This window comes from Nothoprocta perdicaria, unplaced genomic scaffold (genome assembly GCF_003342845.1).
Source record: "Nothoprocta perdicaria isolate Ctin4 unplaced genomic scaffold, notPer1 scaffold_5, whole genome shotgun sequence".
Taxonomy (NCBI): domain Eukaryota; kingdom Metazoa; phylum Chordata; class Aves; order Tinamiformes; family Tinamidae; genus Nothoprocta; species Nothoprocta perdicaria.
The window spans coordinates 2,564,429-2,591,690 of record NW_020455754.1 but is presented as its reverse complement, the minus strand read 5'-3'; the positions used below and the strand labels follow the sequence as shown (position 1 = coordinate 2,591,690).

The 27,262-nt window shown below is 36.9% G+C and overlaps 1 protein-coding gene across 2 annotated transcripts in view; it reads right to left on the bottom strand.

Moving 5' to 3' along the window:
* Positions 1 to 500: 500 nt before the first annotated feature.
* Positions 501 to 27,262, bottom strand: part of GABRB2 (gamma-aminobutyric acid type A receptor beta2 subunit) — a 133,497-nt gene continuing 106,735 nt past the window's right edge. The window contains exons 6-10 of one of the 2 annotated variants that reach the window (XM_026047560.1): positions 21,022 to 21,159; positions 19,624 to 19,776; positions 18,290 to 18,534; positions 4,727 to 4,777; positions 501 to 1,341 (exon numbers count right to left, since the gene is read on the bottom strand). In XM_026047560.1, coding sequence (XP_025903345.1) covers positions 994 to 1,341; positions 4,727 to 4,777; positions 18,290 to 18,534; positions 19,624 to 19,776; positions 21,022 to 21,159 — 935 coding nt within the window. In that variant the 3' untranslated portion in view covers positions 501 to 993. The remainder of the gene's footprint in view (positions 1,342 to 4,726; positions 4,778 to 18,289; positions 18,535 to 19,623; positions 19,777 to 21,021; positions 21,160 to 27,262) is intronic. The other variant, XM_026047561.1, reaches the window with a different exon arrangement.

Here is a 27,262-nt window from a genome sequence, read left to right as displayed (position 1 = left end):
AGAATTTTAAATTGAAATACATACTGTGACTGACAACATATATATACATACATATGTATGTAGCCTTCACTTTCTCCAGCTCTATATTTTTGAACTGCTGTCTAACTTTTCTTTCTCTAGACAGGCAGGGCACCATTGGCTTTCTTTAGCCACCTAGAAATTCACTTTTTGGACAACCAACATTTGGCACTTTGGACAAATGATTCCCTTTCCCTGACGTGAAACAGCAGCATTATCTACCCATTCACAACAAGACCATCTGATCCACCTTTGTATCTACTGGTCAGAATCATAATCATTTTGATTGTCTGCATATGTTCTTSCTTAAAAATCCAAACACAACTACTGCTTTTTACTTCAGCTTCTGTGCAAACCCCCAACACTCACATTATAAGTCAAAACTTAAATTCTTTAAAAAAAAAAAAAAAACAGGAAATACCTGAATACAGCTGGGAAACTTCTGATCATCATCATCATCTTGGAAAGATGACAGGCACTACTTGTTTTCAAGTTTACATATTCAAAAGTTAAAATGTATATATGTTTTGAAAGCATGACAACATCTTTGCACACTCTCTTAAGTGTAGATGCACATGTATTGGATATGCAGTTTCATGAGGAAATAACASACTGCTGTTGAAACTAAAACCTGGTTCTCAAATGTCTCTCTAATTTATGTCATTAAGCTCACAGGAGTAGTAAAGTGGAGCGAGAGACAGCAGGAGAGAAATGATTGTCAGAATCCAATTCGCCTCCACACTTGAAATGCACTTATATTTTGGAAAGGGGGATATGTCCACGCTGCAATTTAAGAACGTGTTTGCGGTTTAGCAGAAACAACCAAAATTATAAAACAGACCATAGAGTGGGCCAGCAACTAAGGTGTTTTAAAATAACATTTTGTCCTGAATAGAATTTTTCTAAGTCCCACTTTTGGCTGTACAACCGATTTGAAGAGAAATCCAGTTCTTGCTTCCTGTGTGACTTTGTTTCTTAGTTCACATAGTAAAGCCAATAGACAATATTGAAGAAGGAAAAAACAACAGGGAAGAATATGCGCGACCATCGATCTATGGCATTTACATCAGTCAAGTCAGGAATGGTGATTTTCAGCTGAGATGCACGTCTCCGTAGCCTACTTTTCTTTTGTGCCACGTGTCGCTCCAGGGCATTGCGACCAAAGCTGTGTCTGGGCAAGCCAGCTTTCCGGTACTGGATGCTTGAYGTATCGTAGGCCAACATAGTGCTCCTAGGGTCCCCAAGCCCCATCACAGCCTCGGAGGCAGCCATCTCATTTTTAATTTCAAGTGTGCTCAACAAAATGTTTTCATGTGGATCCATCTGTAAGAAACATGGAGGTAGACTTAGCAAGGAGAGAAGGGATGTCCAAGCAGTTACACACCAAAGCCACACTGACAAGCGTTGGCTCTAACATCACTAATTCATTGCACATCGGTCTATAAGATTTTAAGCACAGCCATAACTATATATTTTTTGTCATAGTAAACTCAAGGAAGGGCAGAGTAAAAGGTATTTCCCTGGGCCCCACGTTCAGTGAGCAGAAGCAGTACCTGGTAATGGTGCGTGGCCCAATTGCCTGAACAGGTGATTCTACCACGGGGTGCAATACTTGGGACTAATGTTTCACCCTCTGTCTTTTCTGGAGGGAGGTCAGATGGAAAAAAAAGGAGCTGGACTACTTAGGCTTTGCTTCTTCCCTAATCTAACCAGGAAAGCTCCATCTCTAGTGAATTTCATAAATAGAAGGCATATTGTGGAGACCTGAACACTGGGATAGGAAAGGTCTGCAATTTAGAAAGAAAAACATATACACGTAATTCAGAGTGTAATCACATCAAACTGCACTGAACAGTGGTTTCAATGAATGGCTTTTTTTTTTAAATTAATTCAGTGAAAAATATTAATGCYTAGATGATGAAGAGGATTTCAAAGCTTAAGTTGTAACCTCTTCCCTTAGGTAATCTGGAGTAGAACTGAAGTATGGCAGAAGAACTTCAAAATATTCCATGTAGAGAAAACAAACTGAAGGTCACCAGGGAGACACTCACTTTCCTCAGTCTTCCCTCTAAGTCTRTACTTGGAATTATGCAGTTAAATAAATATACTTTAAAAAGCAATTAGGGTTAATGGAAGCTAATTAAGTACATGAAACTGAGTGGTAATACTGAAGATATACTCTAGTCCAAGTAAGAGAAGAAATTGTCTCAAAGTGTCTTTGAAGATAACTCAACCACATTATCCATTTACTATTTAGATATACTGTGATTGTTATTAAAAGGACTTAAATGGTAACTTTTGAGGATTTTTACACAACATTGCATTAATCTGTTCATGTAAAACACAGCAGTCWCTAGCAGGTACCTCGCTGTGCTACCCAATATATAATATTTTCCAGAAGCAAGAAAACCACATGTAATATTTCACACGCCTTGATCAGGCTGCTGGGTAGGAAAAGGCTGCTATTCAGTATTAACCACTACACAGCATTACGAAATGAGAAGATAGAAACTTCACAAAAGTGCTTTGGACCAACTGAACCACTGCCATTTGAGTGATTACATCTGTTCAGGTGACGTGTAGAAACTGGTATCTTTGCAATGTCAGATTTCTTTTTTTTTTTTAAATTTTATTTATTTTTTCAACTTGAATTTGCACCCCTCTAAGTTCAATGGATTTCAGTTTTGGACTAAATGTACTGACAATGTGAAACAGCCAAAATCACCTATTTTTGCTTGTTTTCAATCAAAAGCATATGAAAACTTTGAATTTCCTAGCATGTTAAGGTAATGAATCTTTTCTGAGAAGCAGAGGAAAAATGGAAAAGTTGAGCTGAAACTCAAGAAAAAAATTCTTTCAGAACACCATAGCATTAAATTAAGTATGGAAGAGAAATACTATGTTGTAGCCAGGAAGCCCATCAAATCAATTCTCATCTGCATTATGCAGAATTAAAGCAAAARTGTTCTGTGCTATTGCAAGAAATATGAAAGCCTTCAAATAGACCTATGAAACTTCTCCAGAGGGTTTGCAATTATTTTCTTATAATGAGTGTAATGGTTCAGAAAATTATTAGAGACGTCTGATGTAAGRCAAAATTGTTTGTCATTCTTGTCCTAACATCCTAGACAAAAAAAAAAAGAGACTTTTAGTATCCTGAAAATAAGAGCAATTATAGGCATTTGGCATACATTGACCCCAAGAATGTGTACAAACAAGTAGGATAAATATCTTACAAGGGGGGTGCAAAGTCATTTAGAAACTACATTTTTCATCATGTCAAGCCTTAGCAAGAAAAGAGGTATGTTAGTTGTAATGATATTGGGTAAATTTGACATAACTTCCACTAATGCAATGATTTTACTCCAAAGTTTAGTGCTTGAGTTATTTTCATGTCAGAGGTGTGYGTTCTAAGATGGTGTTCACAAACTTATTCACATCTTAAGTCTTAGAAGGAAACTACTCTAAACCTTTTATCGTTCTGATCTGCAATGATAACAAAAATTTGAGTGCTCCTTAAAAACTCATATGCTTTCACTGAAACACCGAATACGAAAGGAGCTATTAGTTGGACATAACTCCACTGACATTTCCCCTTTGGTTAATGTTTTGCTTTGATTCTTTTGTTACTTTTGCTTATTTTAAAATTGCTTGAGGAGGAACCTGTAATTGGTAGATTTGCTAAGGCAGCAAGTTGCTGCAGACATCTGCAGATATTTGGCAGACCTGGCAGCAGTTAGCAAGATTAGATGGGCTAGCAAGATTAGCAGTTAGCAAGATTAGCTGGCCAGAAAGAGCACTGAGCAATAACGCTCTAACCTATCTGCTACGGGAAAGAGTCAGCCTTCTGCACATACCACACCGATACAACATCAGATTGCAGCACAGCATTTTTCAATATCCCAAGTTTTTTTTTTTTTTTTTTTTTTTTTTAAGTAATTCAAAATATAGCAAAAATTAGTGATGGGCGAACCTTCAAGTGTTTGGCCAGGAAAGCACCATACAATTCAGGGGGTTCTCCAGCAGTAATCTGACTTGCCTGCACCAGAAGAGTGGATCAACCATTACAGGAACTGTCTTTTCCATTTTTTTTCCCCTAAATCCCCAATCTGAAAAAATCTCCAAGTTCCAATCCAGAAGAACAAGAGAAGCCAATGAAAAACAAACTTAACTTGACTTTATAACCTCTGACAAAAGATTCATTGGCAGAACTGGCAGAGCAGCCACAGCTGGGAATGTTATTCTCATCAAGCAGGTTCGCCCAACACTAAATAAAACATGCTTTTCTAACTAAGTGAAGCTTAGATAGAGTGGCAATGAATTACATTTACTGTACACAGCACCGCCCATTCAAAAGGATCCCAAAGCGCTTTACAAGCTTCAGAAAGAAGAACCACTTCACTTGCCAGAAGTGCAATCACCTCTGAGGTGAAATGTGGTGACTGACAGTGCAGAACAGTATACTACATTTTAGTAGAGGAAATGAAGAATGCCATAGCCAATTGAAACTATGGGGTGGGTGAGTGGTGGTGGGAATGTTAGGTAAGCAGAACAGTTACATAAATCAGTATTTGGCCAGATGCTTGGGGCTGAGATGTCCATTCTATAAAAAAAAGTGCCATGGGATCTTTAATGACCACGAGTGGTCAGGACCTCAACTTTAAGTCTCTGAGGATAAAAAAAAATATTAGAAAACAGTGAAAGATACCTTTGTTGAATACATTTCTGGACAATGATATGTGCCAATTATTCTTCTGTCCTGTAAGTTAATAAAATCAAGACCAGTTTCCTTAGAGATAAGGTAGCTATTATCTTTCATTTAAAAACTAAAGCACTCTAGGGTATTAATAGGACAACTAATTAAAAGATACAGGGACCTCTAAGCCAATAATTAACATAAGTATATTCTGGCTTCAGAGGTGCTATTACTGCCTTGCCCTGCTATTCAAGGTAACATAACTTTGTGATGTAAATGTGCTTTTTCCAACTGGTCATTATGACCAAGGAAGATATGATGATATGAAAACAATTGTTGAAATTATTCTGGGGGAAATTAAGTGTAAAAGTGGTTTCAAAGGGAGGTGGAAGAAGGTTAAAAGATCTCTTGGTGCTGGAGGATTGTTCAACCATTGAACTAGATTCTTCATGGTGAACAGGAAAGTTCAACTTAATGGAGAAATTCCCAAGGACAAAGAAGGAAGGGAGGATGTGAAGATGAAGAAAAAGCAGCAGCAAGTGCCAATGAAATAAAAAGTGAATGCAGAAGTGAAGAAGTGACTGGAGCCCAGTAACCATGCAAGATTTTTCTTTTTTAAAATCAATCTAAAAGGTGGATGGCAAAATATATGATATAAATGATAGTCACTTATAGGTCCAGGTCAACTAGAAGAAAAGATGACTCTGGAGCCCTGAAAGAGACCATGAATCAGTCACTGACCTTTTTGATGGCCTCAAACAAAGGGAATACAGAGGAAAGTGCAGAAATGTTACCATTATATTCTTCCTGCTATCTAGAAACTCCAAAATGATGGCTATCTTGAAGAATTGCTCTTACACAAATACATTATCAACTATAAAATACAACAGAATTACAACTCCCACATTCATACATACCTACGCATTTCCGTACAAAAGGAATGTTTCAATGTTGGTTGCTTCTCTCAAASGATTTGCATTTAATAAATCAGTATCTTGGTCATTATGTTACACCAAATACAGCTTTATAATAGGAGATACATTGGTGCTGATAAACAAAAACATAAAATATCCACACTTCTACTTCTGAATGTTCATTTTTACCTATAACCTAATCTTCAATTGGAAGCTGGTACTGATGGCTCATTTTCATGCAAAACAGAACAGAAGCCACAGATGAAATAGAGAATACAATTTCTGTCTGCAAGATCTGGTGAAACAAAACACTGTTGAAAACTCCATAGAAATAGTAACATCTTCTTCTAAGTAAAGCTGCCATTGCCATCTCCTCAGCAAGGTTTGCCTTCCTGATTAGCAACCTCTGAGGACTGCACTGACCATCACAGACGGTGCATGGGAGGAAGACAGGACTGTTGAAGAAGCTACTGCTAATTTCACTCTGAAAGAAACAAGTTAATGATTTTCAGCAGGCCTCTGCCTACAGCTATGTAGACATTTTGACAAGAAAAGCAATTCTGCTAAGATAGAGCTCTAAGAATTCGTAAAACACAAATGCCTAATCTTTCAAAATATCCATATGTGAAACAACTTCCTTAAGAATGTAACAGGCTCTGCAGAGCTGTTGTTTGTACAAAATGGATTTTGCTGCCAGCACTGAAATAACGGTTTATAAAACTCTATCAGCATGCATTGACTCAGATAAAATTACACCCCTAAAATTTGGGTCAGGCTGTAAAGCATAAAGTCAGAGGAGAGAAAAATGTGACTCACTTATGATTTCAGGTTATTTTGTTCAGTTTCAGGTCAGAAAATCCAGAGGAGCTTTATAAACACAACTGGAAACCTAACTTTTAAACTGACTTTTTACCCAAGTGACTTTGACCCAACTTTTAATTTCTAACTTTGAACTTTTAAAACCTAAAATTCTAAGTTATTTCAAATCCATAAAGAATTTTAAAAAAAGAAAAGGAGTGGAAATGCACTGAGCTTTAACACTGCTGTAACTACTTGTAATTCAATCCCTAGGTACCCAGTTTACCCTCTGATATACGTGATTTCGTGAACCGAATCAGTTATGTATCAGTATCTTAGTCATAAGTATTTTAGGATTCTGGAAAAAGGTTAACACATATGTTTATCAGCCATTACACATGCTCAAGAGCTGTACTTGAAACACTGCAGAATAAGCAGCCGCATAAAATGAAGGACAATAAAATGTCTTTGCCTTGACAACATGCTTGAATAAAAATCATAACATATGAACTTGTTCAAAAAATCTGAACCAAAAGTAAACAAATGAAACCGACAAAATCAGGACTGATGTAGGCGTTAGGCACAGAGTAGGGAGAAGAGGGAAAAAGGCAAGGCATCCAGTCCCATCCTCATCTTGAAGCTTACAACAATCATGTAAAATACTCCAAAAACATCCCTGCATTTTTCAGAGTAAAGGAAGATAAATCACATTAGCCAGCCAAGAGAAAAAAAAAAGAGTATACTCTATGATTCTGTAGAAAATCAAGTTCCTCCTCCTCAGTTCTGTCTAAAATAAGTCATTCCAATACAATCTCTAGTTAAACAAAAGGAAAAAAATATCATTAGCAAAGCTCTCAAGTTGTCCATACAACTGGCATTTTGCCCCAGCAAATACAGTTGACCACAAACAGCGAACAGGACTCTGATTCAGGAAATGGGCTTCTTTATGACATTACTTAAGTAGATGGATGAGTTTAATGGGACTTAAGTACATAAAGTTAACCATTAACTTCCCAAACTGATCTAGAATGAGACTTTCACTTTTCATTCAAAACTAGAAATAATGCAATAAAACACATAGAACATAAAAAGGAAAAAAAATTCTAATCCCCAAGAATGCGAGAAATAATAAAGGTGGAAACAAATATTATTTAAGATGAATTCTAATTGGGAAGCCAAAAAAAGGGAAAAAAAAATTCTAATCCCCAAGAATGCGAGAAATAATAAAGGTGGAAACAAATATTATTTAAGATGAATTCTAATTGGGAAGCCAAAGAAAGAAATGTTGCAGATTACAACAAACTGAATATTGATAATATTTTGACGTAGTTACCCTTCTTTTAAGAAATTTCAGGTATAGATTTCTTCTTCCACAATAGGATTGCAAAGGCAACTCCCCCAAATTGTTTTTGTAAATAATTATGTGTTAAAAACCCTTCCATGAAATAGACAAACAAAAAAAAACCCAGTTATACTAAAGATAAATGTCATAAATTCTTAAGAGAAAAGTTTTAAAAAATTAAAAATGCATCTGTCTGCAGTACCTGAAAAAAATATTTTTACATGGCCAGTTTCATAAACTCTACAAGGGGAGAGAATTGGTCTTTGGCTGAAAATAAGCACAAAGCAATTGACTCATACAGAACTGGAATTTCTGAAATGTAAAATATTTTTAGCAACTTTTTTTGTAACTGCTGAGAAATTCAGAAGGAAGCATATGCAGTTAGAACAGAAGTCTTGCACCTTTTGGCCATGAAAGGAGRTACTAGGCAGCCCAGATTCTTACTGATTCTTATCTGCAATGCATTTTGTTGTTGTTGAATGTTGCCCTAGTTGCACGTATTTAAATCTTTTGCAGACTATAGAAGCRAATAAGATATCAGCAGAGATGATACTTTAAGTATTGGTTTTTCTTCAGTGAGTTCTTACAAACAGACAAATCCAAGAGGGCACCTCTTCTATGTATTAAATAGGAACAAAATCTCATGAAATTTCAGTTATGCCCATAGGCTGTTTCCTATTATACCATTTTACAAAATAGACATTAACAAGCATTGCCAGCACCAAAGATTCATGCTAGAAATAWATCAAAATTGCTCTGAAGACCTACTTGTAAGAAAGTTTTTTAGTGCCCTCCTTTGTTTAGTTACTATTTTAAATGAAAAATGCCTGGAATATTTGATCACCATCATCCCAACTAGCCACATTTCTAAGGTATGATTCAGGTGGAGCTACGGTTTTGAGATATGAAGTGGAGAGCAAAATCAATGATGAATTCTGAACGCCCACGTGCTTCTCTAGGACTGAGTCCTGTGGAACATATGAATGTTATTTTTCTGGTAAAAAGTCAAGTAGAATAAGCAAAGCCCTATGCAGCATGCCTTGGTCAGAATGGATAGAAACAGACGGTAGCGAGCCTGGCAGGCCACCAGGGCTTCATCCGTCCGCACGCAACAGACTCGCTTGGCTACAGGTTTAGGATCATGGCTCTGGGGGAAATGCAAGCGTTGGACCCAGTTCAAAGTCCAACAGAAACAGGCTAGAGGTTGCRCAAAGTCCAAGGAAAGGCTTTGAGAGCAATGATAAACGCTGAATAAAACACTGCGGAGAAATCTAATTGCAAATTAATTCATAAGTAAATAAMCAAACCCTCTTAGGATCTTCCTTATGTCATCTTTGTCATCACAGGCAAGATTTCAGGATAAAATTATGGAGAATAATTTCCAACTTTTGACCATGAATCGCCCACTTAAATGTACTTATTATAAGTACAGTGCTGACTTCGAAGCCTGAAATACTGGGACTTCCAAGGCTATAGGCTTTGCAAGACTCAGAGGACTAGTCCTGATTACATAAAATAGAACCATGTTCTGCTTTAAAATAATCAGAATATTTTTTTTTTCTTTTCAGAATTAGAACAATCTTGATTTCCTTGCACACTTTTTTTTTTCTTTTCTTTTTTTCTTTTCAGAATTAGAACAATCTTGATTTCCTTGCACACTAATAGTCTAATGTTTGGAGGAAAGACTAACATTTTGTCACTCATTTCTAAATGAGTGACAAGAATGAAATAAATTTGTTGCCAAGAAACAATCCTTTTACTTATGTTTCTAAGTAAATTTCTGTGTATGCAATATATTTTTGGTATCATAGCAAATTTTATAGTATACATATTTTGTTTTGATGCATGCATTCATTCTACAAGGAATGACAACTGAAAAACTGGTTTCTTTCTGCTACTTTGTGGGTCCTTTGTGCTCATAAATTTAAATGTGCTGATGATTGATTAGTTATAACATGTTATGGAATTATATAACATATATWAAGAATAAGAATATATGGGTAGCAGGAGAATTTCAGAACATAGTCATTTAAAAGGAAGAGAAAATAATTTATTGAGAGACATGCTACTCTTTCAGCAAGTATGCAACAAATCTCTATTTATTTATTATTTAATTATAYGTGTATGACGCACACACATGGCATATATAAACAGAACCCCACCACAGAATATTTTGGTGTCATTCCATGTTCAAGCAAGTAGAGCACTTGCTCTTTAGGTAGAAAAATGTAAAATCATTTTAGTTGGCAACAGTGTGTAATTTGCTCCTGGCACTCATACTTCTATGGAAACAAGAGGAGAAATAGATTACTAACATGCAAAGTGCCTGGGTGTTTTTGTATAATAACATGGCTGTGCTCAGCGCTGTAGAAGGTTCAGAAGATACATTTCAAGAGGGGATCTATTCACAATTAAAAGAGCTGCTGCTTAATAAAACTCTGTGTGTGGTTGTACTTCATATTATTTATGATGATATATTGCATACACCTTATGATACCAAAAACCTAGAATAAAATAAAAGTTAAACCACTCTTCCCCATAACAGTCCTCTTCCAACAGTACTTAAGCAGAACTGGGTTTAGGAATCTTCTCAGCTGGCTATATTACCATATTTAACTTTAGTTAGGAAGACATCATGCAGACAATAACTGTACCATACTGACCATATTGAACCATGTAAATGTAAAGGTGTTTTTCCTATCTACAAGTGCAATATGTTGAAAGTCTCACACTCAGAATTCCATTCAGCAAAATGCAAGCTAAAATCTTCCCTTTCTAAAGACATTTATTCCCAGTACCTGAAAAAGCCTCAGAAAATTCACAAAATAAATTGACAGAAGGTGAAACAAATATAACATTACCTGAGAATATCACGTTGCTTTAGGCTGTGTAACCTTTACTGTTGCATCCCTTGGACCAGCCCAGAAGTGTTAAGTTGCTGACGACTAACTTACCAGAATGCTGGGTTCATTTTGAGGGCAAGAACAAGAACTGGTATACAGGGATTTTTATGCATGGCTTAAACATGCATTAARTTTGTGGAGATGGCTTGACAAGTTTTTTTTCACTAGGGAAGAAGACTAAATTTCAGTCTCTCACACTTTTAAAAGGAGGATAGAAAAATATCTAGCCTTCTGAGTTTTAACATAACCCTGTATCATTTAGAAAGATTGTCTTTTAAATTAGTACCTAGGGAGTAAAAGTTATAATTATGTTGGATATATTTGTAGAAACTCACACATATATACAGGGACATAGATATGTATTTGTGTATATATATAAAATGAATATATAAATATATATCTCTGTTATAAATATACAAAATGAAAATATTTAGGTGTGATCCTACACATCTCCTAACTTGTCTTATAACTTATGTGAGAAACTAACTCCCAATGTCTGTATTTCTCCACGTGGAAGGTTCTGGAAAAGCAGTTCGTACTCAAAACCATTACCTGACAAACCTATGATCTTCATAGTCAATGAGTGTTTCATTAAATTTAACATATATGTATATAATACCCAAAAAAATCTATATAGGAGGTATACAATTTGGATGCACAGTCATATGCTACGTAAGTAAAGCTCATTATGAACACTGTTAGATATTTTATTTCTAGGTTGTTGGGCTATCCTGCTCATTAACCTTGCTCCATCTTTACCTTCATACAAGAAGAACAATCTCTCCGTGGAGTGTGGCAGGGCAACTGGGCTCTGTATCCTGAGAATAAGCATGGTTCCTCTACTGAAAATAGTAACATTTTAAGGAGAGACTAYATTTTTGAAATACTGGAAATAAAACTAGATTAAGTGATGAAGATATATATAAAAAAAGGAAAAACATTTTACTTCATAACAGCTACAGATGGGCTAAGGAGTCTATAATGAGGAGGTGTAGGAGCATCTCTACTTCTACTTCTCATTTCGGGATACCATTATTTACATTATTTGCATCATRTGAACACTCATGATATGAATTTTGAGTTGCCTGAAATATAATTTCCCCTAAAAAAAAAAAAAAAAAACTCATTTAGACACTGCAAGTTAGTACAAAGCAAGGGTAACAGGAGGTGACAAACAGCCATCTTCTACATTATAAAAGCATTTTTAGCCCTGAGCACCACCSTAGTTGGCTCAGATTGGTGACCACAACTAGGTAACAGCTCCCAGCAGTTAACATTTGGGGCATTCATTATAAAGATCAACTATTTATTTTTAAATAGAAACTGGCTGACTCATGACCATCCAATTAAACTTCATCAACACAAAGTAATCGTCTTTGGGATAGCAATTTCCCACATGAACCATCCAGAAACTCTTCCTTTAGTCCAGCTACATGTGCTTCTGCTCACTTCAAAACCATCAATGTCTTTTTTTAATGAAGCAAACTGCGTATTTTCCCCAAATCTGAAATCACCGTACACGCTGCTTCGTTGCAGCCCAACGCGTGTTCCATTTGGGGTCRCCGCTGGCCGGCAGGTTCGTGGCTGCCCACAGGGGCGCAGGCTGCCCGTGCGCTAACGAAACGCGGCACCGCGAGGAGCGCGCCCGCACCGAGACAGCCGCACGCACTCCGCTTGACCTTTACTCAGACGTCAGTTGGAATATCGCTGCGGATTGCAGGAATAAATCACCTTCTGACTGCTTCTGAAAAGCCCTGTAGGCTAAAACTGGAACTTCCTCAAATCTCCCTGGTATCAACCCCCCGCTTCAGCGGCGCATGCGCAGCTGGCAGCGCGCTCACTGCAGTGCGACTTGCACTTGTAAGTGCCCTGTGATAATGTACAGAGGTAAACTCAGGGAAAAGTTTGGACCTTTGCAGTCCATGCCTGCTTTCACTACAGGTCTCTCCCTAAGCGTCTGTACAGGGACTGCCCCAACCCAGGTGCAGGACTTGCTCCTTGAACCGCTATTGCTGCAAAGTGAAGAGCAAAGCCCTCCTCGGGGCAGGGGAGAAGGCTCCCTCGTACCTGGGGACAGAGGCAGCCCTCCTGGGAGGGCAGCAGCACAGAGCCAGTAGCAACTGAGATGTTAGGCTGAGCTTTTAAGAACTTCATGATGCTGCTGCACCTGGACTTGCTGCTAATTTTTATCACCTGAGTCTGTAAACACGAGTTGTCTTCAGGCAGCCAAGCACAAGTTGCTGTGAGCTGCCCAGCTGCGCCAAGCCAGCACTAACCCCGAGGCAAAGGGGAAGCTGTACGAAAGGCTGAGCTAAGAAGCTCTGCTCAAGGCAGGGTGCAGGAGCCTCTACCTGCAGCCTGCTAAGAGCCACAGTGACCATCTGTGGGCCACCCACASCTGAAACAGCCCGGCCTGGCCTCCAAGGGGCCATGCGTGGCCGTCAACACTTCCACACCAGCTGAAGAAAAACATCCATTTGGGAAATTTCCCTCCTCTTCTTTTGAACGAGATAGTTACAGACATAACAGTAGAAAAAAATGAGGGAAGAAATACAAGGGCTTTTCTATCTCCTGCCTGTGAAAGCAGCGCAAGGCAGCAGGCCTGGAGGTGGCTTTGTGTCATTTCAGAGCCTCAGGTCTTTGCCAAGAAAAGACCAGAGCAAAATGACTCTGCTTTTCTCGTTAAACTGGGGCTCTTGCTTGGTCAGAAACTTGTCGGAAAAAATAAATTAGTAGCTTACACACCTTGAAGGGAAAGAAAGGCCTACTGTTAAGTAAAGCTACAGAGAAGATTAAGTTTTTATTTACTCTTTCCTACCATCTTATCTCCTTTGGCAACTGTGTGTTAATTCGGCTCTAACAACAGTGGGTCAGGAGGGCAGCGAGGGTATTTGTTTCAATCGTCTTAGCTCCCTGAGCCCTACACTAATGCTTCCAGAGAACATTGCTATTGTGATTCAAATTTATAAACATGCTGTTCCATCTCATTATTATATTAAATGTTCATGTTTTCTACTTGTTAGCCTGCTTTCTGATGGAAAAAGGTTTCTCTTGCTTGTGGCTTGGCACAGTGCAGCTGTGAAGTGCTGGCTTTCAGGCAGCCGACTTTGAATACCTTACATAATACAAAGCCCACTGAGTAAAGAATTACTCATTGTTTTAAAAATACACTCTTTTTTTTTTTTTTTTTTAAGTCTCTGCATTCAGAAAAAAACAACCCTTATCTAAACATGCAGAGGTTAGCAATGTCAGCTCACATTTATTTAAAAAAAAATTGGCTGAATAAATCTATATAAACAGTTTTATGAAAGTGTTGCATAATACACCGGCATATTCCCCCTCTTTTCCAGAGGGAAATTACTGTATTAATGCTCACACTAAGAACAGCATGGTTCTAATACTATGGATAGAATTGTATTTATGAGTCTCATATCATTATGTACTTCAGGTATGGATATTTACAGCATGCCTATGCTTCAATCTATATTGGAAATTAGTAGGCTTCCTATATTGGAAATTAGTAGGCTTTAGTTAACTTATACAATTGCATACATTGTGGAACAGCATTCAGTGTGATACACTGACATTGTGCAAAACACTTAGATACAGTAGTAAAATCAAATACATGACAAATTTAAGAAAAACTAAAAGAAATGTTAATTTACAATAACCACTTAAAACTACCATTCTAAAACCACCCTAACTGTAAAAAATATATAATTTGTATATAATTTAAGCACAGCCGGAATAAGATGCATGGAAGAATTTAAAAAAATATATATACCACTAGAATACAAAGGTAGGATACACCAAATTGTTATATGGYAACATCTCTAAGTCTGCATCACAAAAGTGCAAGTGGCTCCTCCTGTGACTGGATAATGYCCCAGTAAAAATCCACATTCATTTCCACGTAAGGACTGACCAGATGCCTGCAGCTTTTCTTTTAGCAAGAGTCTTGTAGGAACTAATAGCAACACTCAGAGCCACTATCATCTTTCTGCTGCCTGACACACTGCGAGGCTCTGGGACTATCACCCCAAACACACAGCTGGCAAACCCCAAGAAGCTACGTTAGCTTACGGGGAAAGAGAAAGACAGGCTTTCATTTACCCTGTACATTTATCACATTCTTTGCARTGACAATTTTGATTGCCATTAAAATACCACATATATCCATAAAGGAGGTCTTCTAATCTATGCAGAAGAAACAAAAAGATATTATTGATACTGCAAAATATTTTCACCTGCCTTGCATCCCTGGAAAAGTCAATAAATGTGTGCAGTAGTAGTAGATCAAAAGGGTTAGAAGGGCTGTGGAGAAAACAGCAATGAATCCAAAAGAAGCAACAAAATCATAAGCAGCAGGTTGGCTGAGAATTATTCAGAGAGGAAAATATAATGGAAAAGAAACAAGAGCTTGGGAAGTGATCTAAYTGCAAAGCCTGAACAACCGAAAGAGAAAACATGACGCATCAGACACAAAGACAGTGATCGGTATCAGCCAGCRCATCCAAGCCACCATTCCACGATGGCACTACCAATTTGTCAGCCCTTATTTAGAAGCAACCAAGGAAAAACTATTAGAGCTAACAGCAGCGTAACAATAAATAAAAAGCAAAAATATATAAACTAACCAAAAAATCTTAGCAACTGCATTCTTGAAGAAATTTATGAAGAATAAAACAGTAGCGAAAGCAATGAAACTACGTATTTGAACTAGGATACAGAAATTATCCTAGAGTGTTAAAATGGTTGGGGTCGATCTCTGAATTTTTTCACTTGTGCCATAATCTACACTGAGACAAATTATCTCCTTGAAGACATAGCCAGTTTTTAAAGGAGAAAACTAGRATGCTGGTAGTCATAGTAGTCAGGACTTCTTTTTCCTCCCTGCTATCCCTAAAAAACTCATAGAAGCTTCCAGACCAAATCCCTCCAGAGAACAAGTTTATGTAATTACAGAATTAACAGACTAAAGATTTCAGTAACAGACTGAAACATGTTTATAAGGTTAACAGATTATGGATTTCAGTAACTGTGTTGGTTTCAGTGAATACCAGGTGACTCTCAAACTCAGGAGGAAGCACGAAAAGATAAAATTGTATTTCTTTAGCTATAAGGACAGCTTACRAAAATATTTTAACAAGCTAAGGATAGATAAAAGGTGGCATTAAATGTGCCTACAAACAAACAAAAGGATGTTCATGAACTTGGTTGTTACTATTGAAAATAGAATAAACTTCTTGATAACACTGGGTAAGAGAATATATGCCATAGCTCCCGAGTTTGCTCATCCTTATATATGCACCTGCACTACTATTCTGCACTACAAAAAAAAAGATTTAAAAATTTGAGACTAGCAACATAATAAAGGTATTTGAATAAATAACRTAAGAGATTAAACTTGGAAAAGAAAGGTTACAAAATGATATGACTGCAGACAACACCATCATTTCTCATGGCATTAATCTGTTCTTACCTAGTATTCGAAACTRCTACCGTAACAATATTCATACTATTCTATGTAGTGATAAAAGAGGAAACTCACAAAAGACTATGAATGCTTAATAAAATTAACTCATCAATACCGAATCTAAGTAGAGATGGAATCTGGCCCTGTTCCTCAATGTTTTCATGAACACCTGCATCTGAACCAACTCAGATTTCTGGTTCTTCTGCATGAAAATAATTAGACAATATGTGTCCCTCTTTCATAGATAAAGTATTCACAGCCACTAAACATGAATCTGTTTTCTCACTCTAACACAAGCAGCATGAGTCAGTTCCTTTCCTCATGCCCAAAACAGTCTGTACAGAGGAGGACAATATTCCTTGATCGCTCTTTTCTGATCCTCTCCTATTTAATTCTCTGTTGCTTGAGGAATGGCAGACCTGATGAACAGATCAGGTTTATCTGGAATCCAGAGCAGAAATGTACTACCATAACCTATGAACCATGCCGGTCTGCTCCATTACACAAAAGACCCAACATAGAAAAAAAGAAATAATATAAATTTGTTCCCAGTATATTCCATGTTACTCCAGTGATCTGGTGAATTGCTGCAGCAGACACTGCAATTAACTTATTCTTCTTATTTAATTAGATTGTTACACTAGTTAGTGCTTTCAAATTCTAGTTTTTAGTTATTAGGAAAATAGCTAATTTGGTACTAGACTAAATGGCTGRTAGGTCTATTGTATGAAAAAGCATATAGAGAATATCACAAGTCAAGGACTTACAAAAATATACCACAGCCGRTGGCTCTGATGACACTCTAACACTAAGAGAACTTAAACTTTCTTATGTAATTGGAAAGACTTTTGGTAAATACACATTTAGTCTCACAAAATTAGCTGTAGATTTTCTAAGTGAATAGCTCTGATTGCCTAAAAGAAAAAAAAGTTTTAAAAGAATAACTTAGACAAATTAAAACTTTCAATTTTTATGTTGCTGAAGAATCATCAATTAGAAAAAGATTTTAAATTAAAGTCTTTATGAACATTGAAATGGTATTAGGTGAATAGCTCATCTACAATACTGTAACATTAACTTAATCRCTCTGCATTTGCCTTTGTTCTTCATTAAAACATGTTTCTCTCAAATTAAAAGAAAAAATCAGTGAAAAGAGCAAGATGTGAACCATGAAAATAGAATTCTCCAACTTAAAATACTATAAATAATCTGTAAAACTATAAACAGCTTTATGTAAACAACTAGCAATGATTTTTTTTTTTTTTTTGCAGTTCTTGCCACTGTCCATAGGCACATTTTGCAGAAATTTTGAACAAGCATAATTGAACCACTGGAGCTGTATGAAACTTGTGTTTCCACATACACACAAAAAACTTGTTTTTTTTGGTTTTAGATTTAGATTTCTTAGATTCTACTTTTTTTWAAAAAAGAAAAACCTTCATAAATCAGGCTGAATTATGAATTTGAAAAGTTTCCCATAACACAAACAAAATGTTCAGAATTAACTTTAAACTAACTTCATTTACTTTTTTAGTATTCAGTCCAGATTTTCCACTATGTAAAATTCATCCAAAATGGTCAATGAGAAAAATGACAAGTGCTTTATGATAACWGCTCCATTTTCATGAAGCATAATGGATACAATTTCCAAAAGCAGGCATCTTGGCAAATGCCTTTCCTGTCTCAATTCTCTGTCCCCAGGGGACAGTTTTCTGGTTCAGGATTAAGTGCATAGAAAGATGTCGCTTTAATTCTAAGCAGTTTTTCATTTCGTCAATAATATTCCGGGCTGTTATATGTTGAAGGTATGAAAACTTTTCAAATATGAGACATTTCTTTAGCAAATATTTCTTATCCAGGTGATCTGGGAGATTCATGAAAGTAAGTTGAAGTTAGGTTCCACACAGCTCTTACTGGGATATCAGCTATAGCCATCATTTTGGATTTGTTCCTAAGCAGACAGGTTGGACACAATTAACTCTACATTCTAACTCAGAAAATATCATAACAATCCTAGCTCCATTATTAACAAGAAATTAGGTTTTAAAACTCTGTGAGAAGTCAAAGTCTTCTTTGGCCCCTAGGCAAACTTAAAAATATATCCTCGTTTCCTCAAGGATATATTTATCCTCATAAATTTACCTTATTGACATCCATTCGCAACTTCTCATTGTTGGCACTGGCAGCTTTTTCTGCTGCTTTCTTTTGGCGCTGAGGTCCCCTGCCAAAGAAGATGTAGTTGACCAAAGCATACTCCAGCAGAGCCATGAACACGAAGACGAAACATCCCATAAGGTACATGTCGATGGCTTTCACATATGGAATTTTGGGAAGAGTCTCTCGAAGATGGGTATTAATGGTTGTCATCGTGAGCACAGTTGTGATTCCTGGGAAAAGAGCRACAATTCTATTGATTGAATTCATGTTCATTTTCTAATGTTCAGCTTGCAAAATTGAAATGCTACCCCATAAAAAGTTCAAGGAGATAGGGTTTTTTTTTCCCCCACCAGAACAAAAATACATCTTTCCATATCTCTTTCCACGCTCCTTGTCTTTCTGGAGGGCAAAAAATTACACTYACAATAGTTTGGGCTCATAGAGACAGAAATTGCATCTTTCAATTATATTTTCTAACTCATTACCTGCAACCTTCTCTAAGCATACGAGACCTGAGTAGCTTCCTTTCCTCCAACACTCTTATACTGTCTTCGGACTTAAAAGGAAACACTGCATAGAAAGTCTAGTCGAAGTTAAGTCATTATTATAAAAAGCTGAAATGTAAAATTCTAACTATTTTTTGGCGATTTACCCATTTTATCCATAATAAAGATGTACTGCCAGGAATCAAATCTGACTTACACAGTTTGGCAAGAGATACTTATATTTATTTTTGTAACATGCTTAGATTCTCTGACGAGGGGCAGAGTATAAGCAAACGCACATGGGAATAGCAATGAAATATAAAGTACTCCTCTAGAGATTAATTAGGGAAATGGTTTGCTTTTAGATTCTAAGACAACAGAATGGAAAGAAAAAGTTCTCCTATATATCTTAGGAGAAATTAGCTATACAACCCCAGTAAAACTTTTTTTGATTCATACCTGAAAGGAAAAGTAATTTATATTCCATAATACAGTGCTGAATGTGTATTCTGGGCTGCTCTGAGCAAAAGCAAAGTAAACGCATTCTTTTGAGATGAAGAACAAGCAATGAAACAACAACAGAAAACGCTGAGACAATTAGGCTAATTCTGGTTACAATGATTATACAGTTAGCTAATTCAGACATGAAATCACTTTAATTTTTATTTAAATTGTGATGATTTAAATGCTGATTCAAATAGTACAAAGCTTAACAAGCTAGACATAAAAAGACCTAACAGATTTATTTTTCAAATCATGCACTAACCACTAAGCCACAAGCAAGAAAAAGCATTCAGCTAATGCACACTGCTTGAGATGTGTAAAAATGCCTACCTAAAGCAACTCTTGCAGCTGAAGCATCATAATTAATCCAGAAGGAAACCCAGGACAGGATAGTGATCAGAATAGAAGGCATGTAGGTCTGCAGAATGAAGTAACCAATGTTTCTCTTAAGTTTAAAGCTGAGAGACAGCCTTGGGTAGGCACCTAAAAGAGAAAATTTGGTATGGCCATAATTTACTTGTATGAAGCCTGAAAACATTTTCTTGTCATTTCAGTTTTATTGTTTCATGCTGCACAGAGGAAATAGAGTTGAAAGATCCAGGATAATCAGCCACAGAATTTCTAATAAGAACTAGGATTAAATGGTCTTTTATTCTAAGGGTACAAGGTTGCTGCTAGGGCAACATCTGCTGATAATCATAATACTCCACAATCAACAGCCAAAATATATTTCAGAGCATCAAGGCACGCAGAGCTTCTTCTCTTACTAGCTGTGGTTAGAACTCCTTCGCTAGCCTCCTCTTCAGGCAATGCAACATCTCCCTCTCAGCACTTGACAGGAGAAATATTTTTGAGTACCAGACACTCATAGAACAGGTGCCTAGAGCTGATTCAAGTCCCATTTCTGACTTTTTTTTTCCCCTGTCTTTTCTGTTTTYGTTATGAATTTGGGCTGCACAATGCTATTACATTCCCTCCTCCAAAGATAATTTCTATCTACAGCTAAAAAGTAMGTATGGGGATCTTTTAAGTTCTGAATTCTTTTGTGAAACTTAGATTCTAGTGGCTTTATAGAGCAAGCAAAGAACATCAGGTAGCAACAGCCCAACTCTTATCTCTTGTATCATTCACTGTGTCACTAAAATTTTCTAGCTAGCTGCTTTTTTTCTTTTTTTTTTCTTTTTCTTTTTTTTTTTTTTCCCTTAAGGAAGAAATCTAACCTTATTTTCCACTCCTCACACAGCACCTTCTCAGTTTTCAAAATGTCATWTGCTTGCTAGCAAGGCAATTACAAACCCGGTTCAACCAGGATTTGATATCTTCTCTAGTGAAGGCAAAACAATTAACCTGAGACCGCCACAGCTGGGCACAAAGAACAACTGGAAGTACTGAAGGAAGGATTTCATACAGGTTGGATTATTTTCTTGCTGGAATTAGGACACTGAAGTGCACAGSTGGTTCAATTAGTTTTCAGAGGAAAACAGAAAATGTAATCTATTTGAATGAGCCTTAACATGACAGACTATTGTATCCTGGTCATATGTTAATGAGTGATGCCTTATATACCGTGAAAGCTTTAATAACAATGACGCCTCCTAAAATTCACACCTGCTCTAATTTATTCCTGTTTCTGAAATTTTTGCTCAGATCCTGCATTGCCCATTGAGGATTAACCTATTTCTAAAACTCTTCCCAGTCAGTTCCCTTTTTAATGTCCCCTCCACAAACCTGTAGAGAAAACAACATTCTTGGTGATAAGCTTGTAGTCTACAATGGAGAACTGAGGCAGTTCGATCTTTGTCACTCCTGTGACTGCATTATCACCCCCACGCCAGTAAAATTCAATGTCATCTGTTGTATAACCATCTATAAAGACAGAAGTAAAGAGTTAAGATGCACATCAGGTTATGTACAATAACCAGTGAACTTAGCAGAAAACAACTTCAAMTATACTTCTAAAAATCAATAATAGATATGTATACAGAATCATGTAACTCAAATGTCATTTCACACGATGTTTTCGTATACTTATATATTCATAAAGCAAACTTTCAAAATAAAATTATGATTACCCACAAGCTTTATGTAAACAGCRGCTTTACATGCAATGTTTTGAGGTAATTACTGATCCCCCAGCTGCAGAAACCATGTGGGCTGGTGGCAATTTCTGCATCTGGGCAGTAACAGGCAGCCCTCTGAAAGAGGCAAAATCTCTGCTGTCTTGTGGCCCAGAGTAAGCAAGAGGCCAGAGTAAAGCCGTTAGTATGCAAGTTCAGTGCACAGTATCTTTGGGTATTTGCTCTTTATGTCAAGTAGTTCATAATCAGTTTATCTTTGAAAAGGACACAACTCTGGTTCAAATACCTACGATTTTATTTACAAAACTTTGCTTCTTCAAAAAGGTTTGAATGAAATAAAACACATTTGGTTAAATAGCTTTTAAAACTATAAAAAACATTTAGTGAGGCACGGATGAGAAGTATCTATAGCTCTTATTGTACAGCTAGAAAAAAAAAGTCCTTACAATGCAACAGCCATCACACAGGATAGCAAAAATACAAGTAATAATAATTTTAAGAATAGAGGCAGCACCAGATCAGAGTCCTAAAGCGTATGATTTCATATATGTGAAATAAGAATCCGGGATCTCCAACAAGCAGCCAAGCCAAGTTGAATACTTTACAGCTGAATTACAGAACTGATCAGGGGACAACAGTAATAGACTTGCTATGGAAACAGGAAATGAGATTCGTGAAGTTTGGCAGCAGGTTAAACTTTCTTTGCTGCTGAAAATAAAAAAAATAAAATAAAAAAAAAAAAAGAACAAGAAAGAACTCTAAGAGAATTACAATTCTCTACAGTCTTCTAAGGAACTTGCATGATAAAACCTGAAATATATGAGCTTGCTTTTAAAATCTAACCATATAAATAAACAAAAAGTAAATACCCGTTTAGAGCACTTGATTTCAAGTAATAATGCAAATCATACATTTTGTGATTACTTAGAATATATAAAGCTGTTGCCACAAAACATTATTTTTAATAATCAAAATATAATCCAAACGAGTGAAGAATCCAAAAATCTCTAGGCACACTGAAGTGTTCATAAAATAAATTCAACACACAGTAAATTTTAAAGCATTCTCATAGTTACATCATAACAATTTCATGACCAGTTCCAATTTGATCTATTCGTGACTCTTTGCTTCTGTTTTAAGGGCTAACAGCAAATCTGCAGCCATCTGAGGGAAGCAAATATAARAATATTTTTGTGCTTCAGAGCCATTTCATTCACAAAGGGCACATTCAGAAGAGATCATCAGAATCAAGAAATCGAGATGGAACCAGCTCTTCTTTCAAAGCTGTGACACTGCCAGCAAGACAGAGTAGAAAACAGTACAAGATTTTTACATATTTTGTGAAATATTTCTTCATTATACTCATTCTTTCCACCCCAGAGATGATTACCCCCAAAATATGACCACAAAAAAAAAAAAAAAAAAAAAAAAACAGACCTATAGACCTATATCTTCTAAACAAGTTTCAGCAGTTAAGGAAGAAAAATATTTGCAGTGCAGAACATGATACATTTGTAATACATACAAAATTTTAAGAAGAGTTTAAATTCAATTCAAGAAATAACATAACTCAGTAGTCACTGATTTGTTTCAGGTTATATATATAATATACTTCTCCCCCTCCCACTACGAGCAAAATTATCAAAGCAACAGCTAAACATTTTTTGGCCTAGTAGCTTTTCATCAAATATAACTTCCTTTCTCTGTTCAGACAGTGCCATGAACAAAATTAAAATCAGCTAAATTCCTCTAYACTGCATTTCTATGAAACAGAGATCTCATGGATATCTATCTTTTGCATCAATTGCGTATAACTTGTTCCAAGTCTAAAAATGAGAGTTCTCTAAAGGAGCCAAGATTATTGCTGTCTGTCAGCAGACTGCCTGTGCTCTGTGATCAAACAAACTTCACTGTGATTCCACAATCCTTCTTAATGCATCTTGTTACGCAAGAAAATACATCCACCCTGCATTTTAACCATTACAATCTACCAGCTTCAAAGTTGGTTTTTGAAGATCAACTTGCAGTTGAACTTTTGCTTTCCATACCCTGCARTTTTAGAGACACAAATGTTTACCACCCCAGATAGAAGTGTCTCAAAAGGTACTTACACTCCAAGATTGTTGAACATTTACCAGCAGCATGATCTATTAGAGATAATAAGAGTTTTAGCACAATGATTTCCTACGTATTAGCAAGGCAACCTTAGCTCAGCCAAGAATTGCCAGAACTGATTTTGAATGCTTCTATAACATCAGTTAAATGATTTCCAAAAAAGAGCCAAATTACACTTACCCGGGAAGTGGGAATTGTTTTGTTCTCATGAGGAAATAATGTATTTCGCTGCTTAATTATGACTTTCTCAAACTGCCTAATTACATGAGAGCCTCCCTCCTTATCTCCCTTTTCTTCAGTTAACCTTGCTCCATTTCCTCAGCAGTCTAAAGATAGCAGAAGGTACACGATGGCAGAGTGCAATACTTCAGAAGTGACCTGAAATACTGAGACGTTTCTAAGTACTGACACTATGAATGCAGGAACACTCGTCCTTTGCTGCATTCATGTGTCTAATTGACAAACAAATAGTTTCTGAACTAAGATGACATGACTGGCAAAACCTTTAACATGATTTTATCAAGTTTAATTTAGGTATTTTATCTTCATTATTTCTCGTGGTTAGTTAATACCACATTTAGGCTCCTACACTGATAATGAAATGTCTTGGTAGCTCCTCTCCTTCAATGGGCTCTGGGTGCAGATGTCTCAGGCTGCYGCCCTGCACTAGGAACACTGTTACCTACCACCTGAACCTGCCCGTAACAACAGGTTACRACCACCTGTACAACAACCTGCTGCATTTTTCCCAGCTAGTGGCCAAAAGCAGCTCTCTGATCTTGCTCTCACAAATACAGGCCCAATGACCAGGCAACGGCTTGATAAGCAGGGGAATTATGCTCAACACTGAGGTACTGGATGCTAACAAACTCTTTCTACTCTCAGAAGGATCTTGGATTTTAAATACTGTTAGGTCTGCCTCATTTGCTTTTAAAAAGCTACTTTTCTAGGTAAGTACATGGATGGAGCTCGTTAATGACAGTGTTCATAGCAAGACAGGCCCACTTAGTACAGTCTTGAAAATGGAACAAGCTTCAGTATCTGTCTGAAGCAGAAATCCCCCCCGCTGGGCAGCAGGTTCTCTGGTCATTTTTTCCTGTGGCACCAGGAACATGGGCACGTTCTGCAGATCTGGGAGACCAGGTTGGCATGATGCCTTTCACTCTTCTGGTCACAATTCCATCACCAGAAAAAGAGATTGAGGACATATCTGCTTGTCCATCATTACTTTATATCTGTCAAGTATCATTCAAGGCTTTCAGAAAAAAATAAAATAATGCAAAATGAATAAACTGGTTGGTATTGAACTGTAAGAGAAGGCATGATATATATATTAAAAAGATAAAAGAGCATCCTGTGAAAGTTTGGAAAGAGTAACAATACCTATATCACTTTCCAGACACTGTTTAGTTTTGCTGATACTATATCTCAAACCAAATCTACTGATTCCAACAGAAAGCTTGAGCTTCTAAGACCATTTAACTAAACTCTGTACAAGTAATCAAGATTAGGTTTGGAGGTCATTTAATTACTAAGCTTTATAGCTCTATTAAAACTTTTATCTTCCTTTCTGTTAAAAATAACGTGCAAAAATTAGTTCCAATAAAATTTATTTTTTTATGTAAGAAAAAAAAAAAGCTTAAAGAGCAATGCACCTGGCTGCTTTTGAACATCTGTTAGAAGATCTTTTCTGCCTGGCTGCTACCCACTGTTCAGTCCTGCACCCTCTAATCAGGCCGGCTTTCATGGGGAACTGCARGATTTRCCRTCCARCTAAACRCCCCAGACGTCTCCTCTGCTCTGAGGCTGAGCGCGCTGATTAAGCTGCTACCTGCGTTCTCAGCCTTAATACTCAGCACATAACCACGGCTACATGGCGAGCAGAGCTGAACTCCTTTGAAAATGCCGTGAAAAAACTTCAAACCACAAATGCCGAAATGGGCAGCTCCTGGCTGCTGCGCCGAGAGAGCCCAGGGCTCCCAGCCGCCGCGCCGGGGAGCCGCTCGCTGCAGCTCTGGAGCCGACAGGACTGGTTAGCGGCTCGGAAATACCTTCCGGCTCTCATTAAAATACTCCTCTTTCCTTCCAAAAAGGATGAATTACCCCATTCATTTCATAACATGCACAAGGAGATAAAGGAAATATTATAGCGATCTGCAAATGAATGCCATTGTGTACTGATAAAGTACCCAAAGATAATTGGATATAAGTCTAATATCTGCAGAACATCTGCCAGAAAAGAGAATAGGCCTATTCATGTCTCTACTGGATGTTTTACAGATATTAAATTCCAATTACCTGTGGCTATAATCAACCCAGTCTTCAGGTATTTGGGTCTTGAAATATCTCTATTTACAAGTTAAAATTATTTTAAGACTAAACAATTTTAAAGTGTAACAAGCAGTCTAGAAAGAATTGGCTGTGACCCTTGACAAGAAAAAAATGAAGAAATGGGAGATCAGTACTTCAAATTATCAAATCACATGTCAGTGAACACAGTGGACACAGAAAAGAGAATATTAAGTCCAAAATTCAAGCCATTCTGTACAAGAAAACATTTTTTCATTAAAAAATATATCAAAACACCTTCCACACCTTTATTTGATTTAGGCTGTAAAAGAATCCGGTGCTTTATTATATATTAAATTGCATGTAGCTATGCTATTGGGACAGAAAATCTGATTGATTGCATTTTCCAAAATCATTTATATATCCTCAGCTGCTTGATTTACTCCATATTCAGAAAGTTCAATTTCTCATTTCTGTCATGCATCGCATGCCGTCAGTCAACCAAATCAATACATTGTCCTGGAAATATAGGGGCAATCCTGAGAGAAGCAAAGCATTCACGACTCCYATTAACGTGGACAGGGAGTTTATCACTGCCTGTGCTTCAAGGAATGACAGATGATGAAGCACTGAAGAAGAAAAACAAAGAACTAGTAGTACATAACGTAAAAACTGCTTCATACAGAAACTGCAACAAGTCAAAACTCGGAACTCCCTGAAATCAAAACAAAAGCTTAACTTTTGGCTAAAGGGTGGGAGTTTTTAGTATTTACACACAAGTTACCAGAAACATCATACAAGGCAATAAAATGGACTTTTCTAGGSAGCTAAGGAYTTACTTGTAGGTTTATTCATTTTTTACCTCACAGTGCTTCTGTATGTAAAGCRTAGAAGTCAATACATTGAGGACAGCTGGGCTATATTTTAGATTTGGATGTAGATACCTATACGCATAACAAAACAGTGCCCACTATATATGAATKCAAGCAATCTACATATTACTATTTATACTACAGTAGTACCTGGAGACTAGAGATGAGATATTTGTGGATGCAAGAGAGATGCAACTGCTTCTCCAAGAGCTAGTCCCATCCTCTACAAGTCATCTGGGCCCTGCTAGCAGTGCAGCTCGGGGAAGCCCAGTAAGGTCACTCGGATGCTTTTGCCCAACAGGTCTAAGTCTCAGGAAAAGCTGGCGCCGCAGCATCTTTCTGATCACCTAATAAGATACTCACCTGTTGCTCTATGGTGCAAAAGACCTCAAAACATAGGTTAAACCAGAAGCTGAAATACAATACTGAAATACAACACCACAACCAACCTGGGGTTACCTGTTATAAGAAGAATGCATACATGTTGGGGACAATCAAGACAGCTGCATTGTACATACAGTATTTGTGAAAAATAACAAGATTACTTTAAGTTGCACAAAAAAATAGGCACTCATAAGGTTGGAAAAAGTACCAAGCTATTTAGCGTCTCGTATC